The 11,966-nt window shown below is 37.7% G+C and overlaps 1 protein-coding gene across 1 annotated transcript in view; it reads right to left on the bottom strand.

The window, feature by feature from the left end:
• The window catches only part of Plppr4 (phospholipid phosphatase related 4), a 39,710-nt gene extending 28,954 nt beyond the window's left edge, over nucleotides 1-10,756 (bottom strand). The window contains exon 1 of the mRNA XM_047557920.1: nucleotides 10,478-10,756. Within this exon, the coding sequence (XP_047413876.1) occupies nucleotides 10,478-10,699 (222 nt within the window). The 5' untranslated portion in view covers nucleotides 10,700-10,756. The remainder of the gene's footprint in view (nucleotides 1-10,477) is intronic.
• Between the last annotated feature and the right edge of the window lie 1,210 nt (nucleotides 10,757-11,966).

An 11,966-nucleotide genomic window follows, 5' to 3' on the forward strand; every position in this document is an offset into this window, starting at 1 on the left:
TAAAAGAATAAATCTAAGTACTGCTGAATTGCTAACTAATAACAGTCACCAGGAAAGGTAAGTGGATTGAATCAAGAGTAAATATATATAACATTTTTAACCCTTTGGGAAACATTTTCACCTGATAATCCATTGGGAAACATATTTCACCTGCTACCTGATATTACCAATCTGTAGAAGATTGGCCTAATAGAATGGAAAGGCCATTGAGCTGAAGGGATATCTGAACAGTGCTGTGGATGATGAAGTTTGCCAATCACCCTCTCTACTCACTTCAAGGGCTAGCCATCCATTAGATTCATTTTGTCACTGCTCACATGCCAAGATTTGGTAAGTTAATCAGCTGATATGTAGAACTAAGAGGTCCCATATTGGTCTTGGAGGAAGGAAAATACAGTCTCACTCCAAAGTCAGTCTCAGACCCTCTGTCATGTTAAATGGATTCTGCCTAGATTGGAAATTACTATCCTAGTAGTGATTTTGAACATGCCTCGAAAAATGAAGAGACAACATTGGAAAGAAGGTAGAACTGAGGCTCAGCTCACTAAGGTCCCTCTGCTTCCTGGTTCATCTCCTATGAGATGCCTACCACTCCCCTTACCTCTACTCTTCTGCATTGACCTCCATAATTGTAGGAAAGTCAAGGGTTGGTGGTGGAGCAACAACCGAGCTTATTAAATCAGACCGAGAGCTTCAGAATGGGTAATTCTTCAAGTATTCTGCATCCCCATAGAATAGGCATCTTTAAGGAGGCAATGCACCTGGCCCTCCTTGGTTATGTTGGAACCAACATCTGGGAATGAAAGTCTTAGACATTTCTTCCCCTGTTTCTGATTAGGACTGAAAAGAACACTAGCCTTCAAGGTCAGTCAGAGACTAAGCCAAGTTCAAGTCTAAAGCAGAAGTTTAGTCCAGGATCTATCTCCCCCATTTCTGTTAATTAAATTAAGATTTCTTGACCAACACAATAATTATTGCATCACAAATTTATTTAAAGGCTACCATCTGCACCTTACTATTTGCATTAGTCTAAAGGTTGGAGTTTAAAAATGAATAATATGAAGAATCCTAAAATAGAATTATCTATGAAATAATCACATAGCCTAGGATTTGAAGATCAAATTATCTACCATCATCAAATAATTTTTCTACATACATGTAAAATTTGACTGGGAGCTAGAAACTAAATGAGGTATTTGAGTTGAAAAGTTTTCAAAAGTTCATCTCTTTGGAGTAAATATGGATGGTTGCCCGTCCTTTTAATAATGTTTTCCTATGAAAAATACTTATTATTTATGCCCAAATCTTTACAGTTGAACATTTTTCATGTTTTATACAAATATTAGTTGTTATACCACAAGTATTTCCAGATCATCACCCAAAGGGTTAAGGACATACAGATTCTTTAGGGTTTAGCTGCTTTAAAGAAAAGAATTCAGTGCATTTCACAAAAATATCCTAAAAGTGGTCACTTATTCTCAAAGACTCGATTACCTTTGACTGATTCATCATTTTCTGGAAAGCATAATATTATTTATTTCACAAATGAATTGAGGTGTGAGGAGAAGTGATTGACCCCAGACAAACCCTGTTGCTGAAAAGTTTATATACAGTGCCACAAGACTCTGGAAAGATGAGAATAGCAGGGTCTTACCTGTAGAATACAGGCAGCCAAATCCTTGGAGTAAGAGCTTGGAGAAGAGTTTTGCACTAGTAGGTATAAGGTGCTTAGTAAATGTATATTTTCCTCTATCTTCTAGGTCAAATAATAGTATCTAAGGCAAGTGGTCTCCATTTTGTGAGTGTGTGTGCCTCTATCAATGAAAAATGGGCAGGCAGTCCAATAAGCAGTTTTTAATGTATTTATACATTATAATGAATTGCTCATCATTGCATGCAAATTGTATAAAATACATCTAAATGTGTGATACATAAGGGAGAAAAACAGGAAGCCCAATGCTGTATCGGGGAATCGAGTAATATCTGAAACCACAGAAATAATTTAAATAAAATGAAGGATGCATGCCAGCAAATGGGAAAGAAAAATTCATTTACTAGTCATTGACTTTGCTCTAAAAATTGTTAGCCATATTATATAATATATATAATCAAAGTGTCATAAAAATTTTGACTCAATGACAATATTTAGACAAGCTTGGAGGAAGTCAGCTACTTGCCTAAGACCACAAAGCTAATAAGTAGTGCAGATGAAATATGTATAAGATATAAGTATATGTAAATATACACATCCTTTTTGAAGTAAAAATTACATATCTAATTGTTTTTCTACCATGACATGGAAACTTGCTAGTATGTGTGCCTTACATAACTAACTAGTTTTCTATGAAAATTAAAACTATAAATTCTTTGTTCAGTAATGCTTTTTTTGAATTCATAAATCTCAGACAATCCATAGGTATGTCTCAGATCATAAAAATAAGCACAAGTATAATCTACAACTGAGGGCTCATATAGACTGTAAATAGTGATTCACTCTGTTGTTCAATATAGTCCACAAGGCAAGCAATGTCTCTGATGGGACACTCATCATTACTTTACAAATAAAAATGTCTCCACAGGCTGAAAGAAGACAAAAAAATTTATGTTCCTATTATTAGTCCCATTATATCCCATACATTTAGTGAAAATCTATTGAAATTCTACTATAGACTAAGAGATATGCCAGTAATGATTCTATATTACTTCCATTACTTTAATCAAAAGGCATATCATAAGAAATCAATATTTATTCAATGGAAAAATAAATTGTTATGAAAATACAAAGGAGATGATTCTCTGAGATTTCATCTAGGCACCCCTTATTGGAGGACTCTTACTCTAATTTGGTCTCTGGGCCATTCTGAATCGTATCTGTGGCTTTATGAAGTGGAAGTTTACTTCTAAGCAATCATGTAGCAAAGTCTTTTGGTGAGAGCATTATATTGTTTCCATTCTCAGACCATATCTTCTGTTAAATATATTGATTTCTTCTTTTCCACAAATAACCTGGATTTTAATCACCTCTATTCCCTTTTCTCTAAATTATGCCTAACTTATCTCTTAGTTTTAGCATAGACAGAAGCCCTCTTGTTACTGCAAATAAGAAAGCAATTATACTTCTCTATATTGATTGACATTATTTTCTGATTAAAAACAACCAAACTATAAAGTACCTATGTGGTAACTGGTTCAGTGTATAATTACTAGCAGAAAAACACCTCAACATTAATTATGTTAAAATTAGTATTTATTTCCTTGACATCCACATTCCAAAATCCTCTTGACTATTAGGAAATTACTCCACTCTTAGTTATCTGAAAGTATATTTCTCAATATACTGTTCTAGAAGGAACCATAGAAAGCTGAGGTATTTATGATGCTCATATCACAGTTTATATGCAAATTTAATTTTTTTTCTTGTGACCAATGTGGAAGAATGTCACCAGTTGGGTTTTAGGCAAATTCTTAGACTTTCCTAAGTGACAGTTACTTAATTTGTAAAAAAAAAAAAAAAAAAAAAAAAAAAAGAAGAGTCAATATCTACTCTTCATTTCTGCTTAAAGAATTAAATGAGATGATTATGTGGAAAAATCATAACATAAAAGTCAAAGCAATTGATGTAAATTTTATTCTTATTTCTTCCAAAATTTTCTTTTTTCTATCTGTTGGAGTCCTCATATCAAAGGAAGTAACTGAAATTATAAGAGAGTTAGTTAGGTGATGAGGTGAAAAAATAAAATTTTGAATGTTCTTATCTTCAGCTGTGATCATACTTTTTAAAAAGTCTAACAATTTGGAAAAGAAGAGGACCCATTCATACTCATTTAAACATGTTGTTTAGTGCAATGTAATATCATAAAATGTGCTTAAAAGTTAACACAAGCAGCTAGTGCAATGACCTGAATTTTAAATGTTATAATCCAGAGGGAAACTTTCTAATATAAGGAATTCTAGAAATAGTAATAATTATGAAGGAGCACTAGAACAGGAGTCAGGAGACCAGGTTTTATTCCATAGTACATAATTTAGTTAATTTAAACTTTCAAGTCACTATTTTCTTACATATGATTGAAAAAACAAAAGAGTCAGACCAGGTGCTATTATATTATATAATTTTATTTGACTTAATTATGTAATTTAAGTTTTAAAGTATACATGAAGACATTCCCTCATTTTTGTTTTAAAGAGAGCTTGTACATATATGTATGTTGAGAGGAAATCTATTTTCCGTAAGCAATATTTGCAATACACTCCCAGCACAAATTGGTCCTCAAATGCTTTTTATGTAATAACCCAGCTTACACAGTCTGAATGCTAGGAGGATTCATGATTTGTACACAGATTGGATCTCCAATAAACTCATGTGCACTTCACTCCTTTCAATTTTCTCATACTTTTTCTCTTAACCCTGTTTGGCCAGCCTCTCTCTACTTCATCTCCTTGAGATTCCATACTCCGTGCTCTACCATATTTATTGACTTATATGAATCTACTTTCCTAAACTTTCTTTCAGTTCCAATTCTTCCCATCCACCTCACCCATAGCTCCTCATTAATCTCCTTAGAAAACTCATGGGTGCCATTTGGCAGAAGAAAGTTTCTTTTTAATTGGATAGTCATTGTGCCTGCAAAACATCCATGTTAGAAGTAAATCAGTTATCATTAAGTGGGAAGCAGTACTTACAAAGCCAAATGCAGTATCTGAATGTAGAGAAAAATTCTGTGCCACGACTCTGACAAAGCCCCAACCAGACTTCCTCTAAGTATGAAGCTAACCAAGTCATAGCAGAGATGGGTCTCTTCCTCCCTCATCACTAAATTTAACATTGTCACTGGAAGCACCTGTGATTCAGCAAGATGCAATCTCGATTCAAGAGCCAAATGGACAAGTATTGAAATGCTGGCTCTCTCACTTAATTGCAAATGTCCCTGGTTAAAGATGTTTAATGATCTGAGCTGCAATTTTCTAACTTAAAAAATAAAGACAATAATACCTTTTTGGTTTGGTAGTTCTTAAGACTAAAGATAACATATCCATAGGGTATGTCACATTAAGGAGAATTGAAATTTGATTATCCTTTATCATCATCATTGTTATTTTATTACTACTTAAATCCCTGTGAGTTGGCAGAAACCAACTGCTTTTTTTTTCCCTGTTTGAACAAATGAGGACAAAGAACATTTTATATTACTTGATCATAGAGACACAATAAAACAGTGATGGTGCCTATGGATGGAATGGAATGGAATGGAATGGAATAGAACAGAATTCCCTCATGGTAGGTTCTATGTAAAATACTTGGTATTTGCAGAAATGTCCTCATTTAACTCTATTTCCAAAACTTATCTTCTTCATTTACTTTTTCTTTTGCGTCAGACTTTATGCAGTGTGACTTGAATAGAGGAGGAACTTGCCAGCTCATCTCACTTGGCAGGGTTTGGAGTGTTTTTTGAGCAGACTATCTCACTTTGCAATCTAGAAAAGGGGAAAAATCTATAGCTACTATTTTGGTACATGCAATACAGAAATGTTGTGATGTTGTATTTCCTAGTGATGTTGAAATTTATGGAAAAGGAAATAACCTATGCATATTTCACAGCAAGAATATGAAACGAGTTATATAACTTTCACATGGACCATGAGAAAGAACAGAAATCTTATATATAAGTATCTGCTACAATTAAAAAGTAAATTTCTTAAAAATATTTCTTAATGAAAATAATTTCAATTCTTTTGAGGTTAAAATCTTCTGAATGTGTAATGTTTCCAATACCATTATTTTAATGCTAAGAGATGATATTCTCACTCCATCCATGTTTGTATATGCCAGTTTTCAGAATTGTGTGCATGTGTGTGCATGCACATGAAAATGAAATTTTAAAGTCCTATCTGTAGAGTTCTGTAAAATATCTTTACATATAAGTCAAGCAAAACTCTGATACTTCCATAGGTATTAGTAATACAAATCAGCAATAAAAAGTACGTCATAAAACAGAAGGTTTAAATGAAAAGTATGTCTTTCCTATTTAATTTATGTTAAGAATTTGTATATTTTTAGCTTAAAAGGTAATTTATCATGTGTTTCATGCACTGAACTGATCTTGGAACAGATTGACTTATGAAAACAAAATTGTGAGTCTGAGCACAGAGGGACCATTATAATGCTTAGCAGAAAGGAAATTCATGAGGCACCCAGACAACCAACCTTATCACATTTAATATTGGGCTTTTAAGCTTAAAAGATCTTTTATTAATTCCAGGTATGCTGCTGGCTACAGCTCCCACTGTAAGTGATGCAGCCGACACTTGGAGAGAGCTTTGAAATTTTAAAGGCAAGAGAAAACATTTTTTCAGTAGCCCGTCCCTGTTTGCCTGCTTTTCTATTTAATCTAATAAAACCTTGGATATCTTGTCTGAGAATTCCTTCCACAACCTTCCCTTCCTTTTTCTAGATTGAACAGTACAAAACTGCATTATCTAACTAGTTCCTAAAGTGATCTGTTGCACAGAAAATCATCATGTATCTTTCAAACCACCAAGTCATGTGACTGTCCTCTGTGAAATACTTTATCAGCAGACAACTCGTAGCTAAATCAAAAATAAGAAAAATTCTATCCTCTAAGTTAGTGTTTTGCCTACCATCAAGTTTGGTGGTGAACTGGGACAAGATTACTTGGATTTAGTGACTGAACACTTGGGCCTGTGCCCACCGGGACACAATTAGATATACCCTGAAACTGCAATTGGTTCTCAGAGTCCCTCCCCACTCCTCTAGCCATGGGCACCTAAGGGGCGGGGTTATCTAGCAGCTAACTAGTGAGCCAGCAGCGAGTGTGCACTGTGCACCAGCTCTTTGTGCTTAGAGACCATTAGTGACGAACAAACTGAGCTGAGGAGGTTAGTCTTTTTCTAGAGAAAATTGTTTCACCTCAGTCAATGTGCTCTACCCCACCACATATGTCTTTCTGTTATTTGTTTCTTTGTTTCGAAATGGGATCTTGTTACATATCTTGGGTTCAAAATATCTGTCTGCCTCAGCCTCCCTTCAGCCTTCCTCAGCCTCCCCTCAGCCTCCCGAATGCTATTTTCTTGTTTCTATAAGTGAAAAACCGGAGCAAGTAACTTTGCCTGTGTGAATATTGTTTCATCATGTTGAGAGACAATTATTTGTGAAGAGCACCAGTTCTGCCTCCACTTCGCTTTGTAAACATGGATAAGGCTGTTTAACATCTATGAGTTTCTGTTTATTCTTTGAAACCAGAATAATAACTACCTCTGTCTTAAAGAGAATCTTTACAGATTGAACAAGATGATGCATGAAAAGCATTTAGCGTTATTCTAAGTGCCTCAGAAATGACTGCAGTAGCTATTGTACAAACCAAGTATCACTCTGCTCTCCCCATTCATGTCCATTAATACAGACCCATTCAGGAAAACTGTGACACTCAAACCATTTCTGAAAACTGGGGAGAAAGTGGCTTCTGCTGAACAATGAGAACACCCAGGGTAGGCCTTGTCAGTACTGATCTCTCAAGTTTGGCCCAGAAGTCAAATAATCCTTTTCAGGTCAGGGGCAGTTATAAGACAGAAAAAGAAACAACTCACTGTGTGTGTCTACCTCACCTCAGACATGATGTTGTAACCTGATAATATATTCTACATTCTAAGAGAAAAACAACAATTTCATTACATATGATCATATGTGTATTTATATTTAGATTATAAAATTATATTTAGATTATAAAATTAAGCACTGCATAGGCAGTGCTTAAATAGGTCCTCCTGTCTGTATAACCCAGGTTGTGCCCAGGCTGGGCCACTGTTTTCCTGCCATGATTCAGGTTAACTTGATTTCAGTCCCCAAATGAAAGTTTCTCTTTCTCAGTGTCCCAATTAAGTTTCTTATATCTCATATCCATGACGAACAGCAATTTAGAACTGTCTGACTAACTTTTTAAAAGGCAGTTTAAAATGTGCCTGTCATCACAGCATCCAGCTACTTGCTCTGGTCTGGTCTTTGTTTGTTTGTTGTTTACTTTTTTCTCAAGACCTGACTCTTTTTAGCCTCTTTCATTACTTCAGTAGTGGTTCAAAGTAACAGAGGAAGCTTTGGGCTTTTATGTGTTGGAAGGATATTTACTTCAAAAATTTCCATCTTAATTGGTAAGGTCTTGGGAAACTGCTGCAAAGCAGTGTCTTTACTCTAGAGCATCTTTCTGGCGTGTTAATTCCAGCTATGTTTATTCAGCCTCCAAAGGAGATGTAAATAAAGTTCCTTCTCACCAGCATCAAAATGAGTCATTTCAAAGTACTTCCTGTCAACCCCTTAAAAATTGGTGTAGTAATGCCTTCTATATTCTGGAAACTCTTTAGTGGTTCATCATGCATTTAAGTTTTAGGAACACAATCTGCAATCTAATATTGTAACTCTCCCTTTGAAGTCTGTTAATCCCAAGATATAGTGTCATAAGTACTCGTTCGAACTCCACGAATTGTCTTCAGTAATTGTTTTATTACTTGCCCTGCTGAGGAATTCATAGAGGGTGTCTGAATGGGTCAAAGTGAAAGTAGTGAATCTGGGTTATTTTCAGTCATGGAGAAGATGAAACATTTGTGAGATGTTTGTTCCTAGACACATGATTCAATTGCATTATGAGGCACTTTTAAAATCCTAGGTTAAGGAACACGCATACCTCTGTTAAGAGAACCTCAATAGTGCACACTCAGATTCTTTATGGCAATAGTCTTATTCTCTGGTCTTCATCCGCTTTCATGGAAGTGTTTTCCTTGAAGTCATATAGCTGCAATCTGTATGTAGTCAGCCACTAGCTGATCTGGGGTGTGCACCTTCTTAGAGATGGAACTAAACAATTAATTGGTTTATCTTACACAAATGTAAGAGATTCAGACGTTAATAAAGGTGCTTAGGTTTAAGACTACATGGATTAACAATGCCACAAGTGTCCTGACAGATTGAACTTGAAGGCTGGTATCTCATCCTTTTATTCCTTTACCCTTTACAATCACTAATCTTCTGCTGCCCACATTTTTCTTGAGAAAGCTCTTTATTTTTTTCAACAATAATTACCTAAACCATGACCTCAAAATCCCTTGTGAAAAGAAGAGGGGCAATAAATGAATCGATTAATTATTTTGAAGAAACAGAACTATTTTTTCTTCTTTTCCATAGGTCATGGATGAAGGGGTCGCCCACCATTTCTCTGAGACTTATGCAAGTCACATACATCCTTCTTAAAACTGAAATCATTTAAAAAATGTATACATATAAAAGAAACTTCCAAATATACTGTTAGTTGTAAAGATAGCCTAACAATATCCCTTCCCCCAAGTTTCAAGACAGTGACTCTTTCTCAATCCAGATAAACCTCACAGTCAACAAATACAGAATCTACTACCTGTACTTGGAAGTACTAAGCCTCCATATTTGCTGAAAAGACAGCCAAGAAAGGATATTTATAATTCAATAATAGTCTCTTAATTCTCTATGTAACCAAGCCTCTAATTATATAGAATATATTTTTATGCTTAAGATCCTCTGATTTCCCTAAACCTATGCAACACATCCTTTCTCTGCCTATAATTTAATAAACTCCTTGCTTAAAAATGTCTTCCCAAAGCAATAGATTACAGTGCATGGAGTCTCTGCACCTGTCAATCTCTATAACCCTCCCATAAAATTTTCCTCCCTCAAACACTGCATTCCGTAAGTTAGAGGCTCATTATGAACATATCTACCTGTTATTTGCTTATCTGCTTGGCACAGAATAAATTCACAGACCCAAATCATATAAAATCAGATGATGTCATTTTTAAAAAACACATATACGTATGATACATTTTTTTTTTTAACCATGGAAAAGGGCCAGTTAGTAGCTTGATGGTTGTTGCCTGGAAATGAAGACCCAATTGTAGAAGCGAATGTGAGCACCATAGTAATTCTAATAGGAGAAGGTCTGTGGGGGGGGGGGGGAGGATTTAATAAAAACAATCAATAATCCTAATACTAAACAAACACTTTAGGTCTTCATAGTCAGGGGTATAGCAGTGTGCACTTGAATTCTCACCAAAAGCACTCAGAGTTCTAGATACATATTCGGCAGACTGAAGATACAAATCCCAAAATGTGGGCATCATGGCCCCTCTGGGGCACTGATGGTGGTGCATACTGGCACGACAAGGAAGGGAACTAGACCCACACTCACACAGGTATCTCTTCCCTGCAGGCCACCCAGCAGCGACACCTTTAGTGGTAATCACCCTGGGCTGGCAGGTATTCACAGCACACTCAGGAGAGCTGCCTAAAACCCTGGGAGGGGTAAGGGAAAGGGTCGGTCATTTGGGGACAGCAGCGCGCACCCTGGTAGGATCTCCTTGCCTTCAATATTGTCCAGGACCCGAATTCACTCCGGAGGTGCCCTGAAGATCTGCATTATGCCAAGGCGGTGGGCCAACTCACCTCGACGAAATAAAAGCAGGGCAGGAGGGTGACGCTGTCCTTGATCACTTTGCCCTTTGGCCTCTCCTTCGCCGACATCCCGGCCGCCTGCCCGGGTCTGCCTCCTCCTCCGGGCGAGGTGTGCACAGTGCAGCCGAGGCGAGCTGCCTCCTCCAGCCGCAAGCGCCCGGCGCGGCTGATGTCACATTCCCCGCGGGCACCGCTGGAGCCAGCGCGCTGCATGCAGCGCCCCCGCCTTCTCCCCTCCCCTCTTTGCAGCTACCCGGAGGTTCCCTAGGCCAGCAGGTCCTCTTCCTCCCTTGCTCTGGCTCCCGCTTCTGGTTTTCTGAAGAGAGACGTCCAGCTCCCTCCTCCAAGCTGTTGCTGCAATGGCTTCTCCTCCCCTGTCACCCTCCCTCAGCTCTCCGCCGCCTTGGCAAGGCTCCAAGGCTGTGGGAGCTTGACGTCAAGAATCGGGAAAAGGGGGACGCTCTCCTGGTTTCTGCAGTAGCGTGGCTGAGGAACTCAGGCACCTAGCCCCCTCTTGGGAAGCTGCCTGGGTCACGCCAGAGATGCTAACTTGAAGACTCCTGGAGAACAGCAGCTCGGCCCATCTACCCACCCACAACAAGAAAACTGATCTCTACCTTCCTGAAATAAAACTTATTCCTCATATTGAAAATTAGGCCCTGGTAGGAACTTACTAAGTCTGGTAGCAGGCTGCTCCCTAGGAATGACAGCCTCTTCTGAAGATCTCTGTCTGGGAGAATTCCTGGCACCCTCTATTAAATACTATCAGCTGTTAGGACGTGGTCTCAGCTTTCCTTCTTAAAAAGAGGCAGATGGTGCAGTGGACATGTCATTGAACCCAAAGTGGAGGACATATTCTGACTTACACCTAGCACAATGGCAGTGTTAAAACCAGCATGTTTTCAGGCGATTTTTGGTGGTGTACATGACTGCTCTCAACTTTGTGATTCTTTTGGCAACTCAAAAGGGTCAAGTGATTCAGAGGAAAGGAAAACCCAGCAAGCATGAACTTTGCATTGTGTTAATGAAGATAACACACTTCTATCCTCACATACCCTAGGCCATTTCCAACATCTCCAAAATCTCCTAAAAAGCACATGATAATCTATTCCTAGTCCACTTTTCAGCTGACCAACAGGTCTTTGGCAATATGGGGACTATACCATCCACTGATGTTAGATGTTTCACTGCCATTATTACCTCATGTCCTCACATACCTCTGCCAGGATTGGGCTTCAGTCCAGCAGAGTCATCATTCATTATTTCCCTCTCCTAATTTACCATACTCACCTGCAAAATCCCAGCCCCAGACAAAACCAATTCTGTTTTTCCAGAACAACTGAAGTAGCCAGAGAAAAACATACAATTGCGTAATTTGTTCCTCATGAGACTTCAAACAAACTTGAAGCAGGTCCACTACCCACAATCCTAGTGTTTCATAGTTTGTCACTGTCCCATTTATACCTTCTCCTCACTTCTC

The sequence above is a fragment of the Sciurus carolinensis genome, chromosome 1, assembly GCF_902686445.1.
Source record: "Sciurus carolinensis chromosome 1, mSciCar1.2, whole genome shotgun sequence".
Lineage (NCBI taxonomy): Eukaryota > Metazoa > Chordata > Mammalia > Rodentia > Sciuridae > Sciurus > Sciurus carolinensis.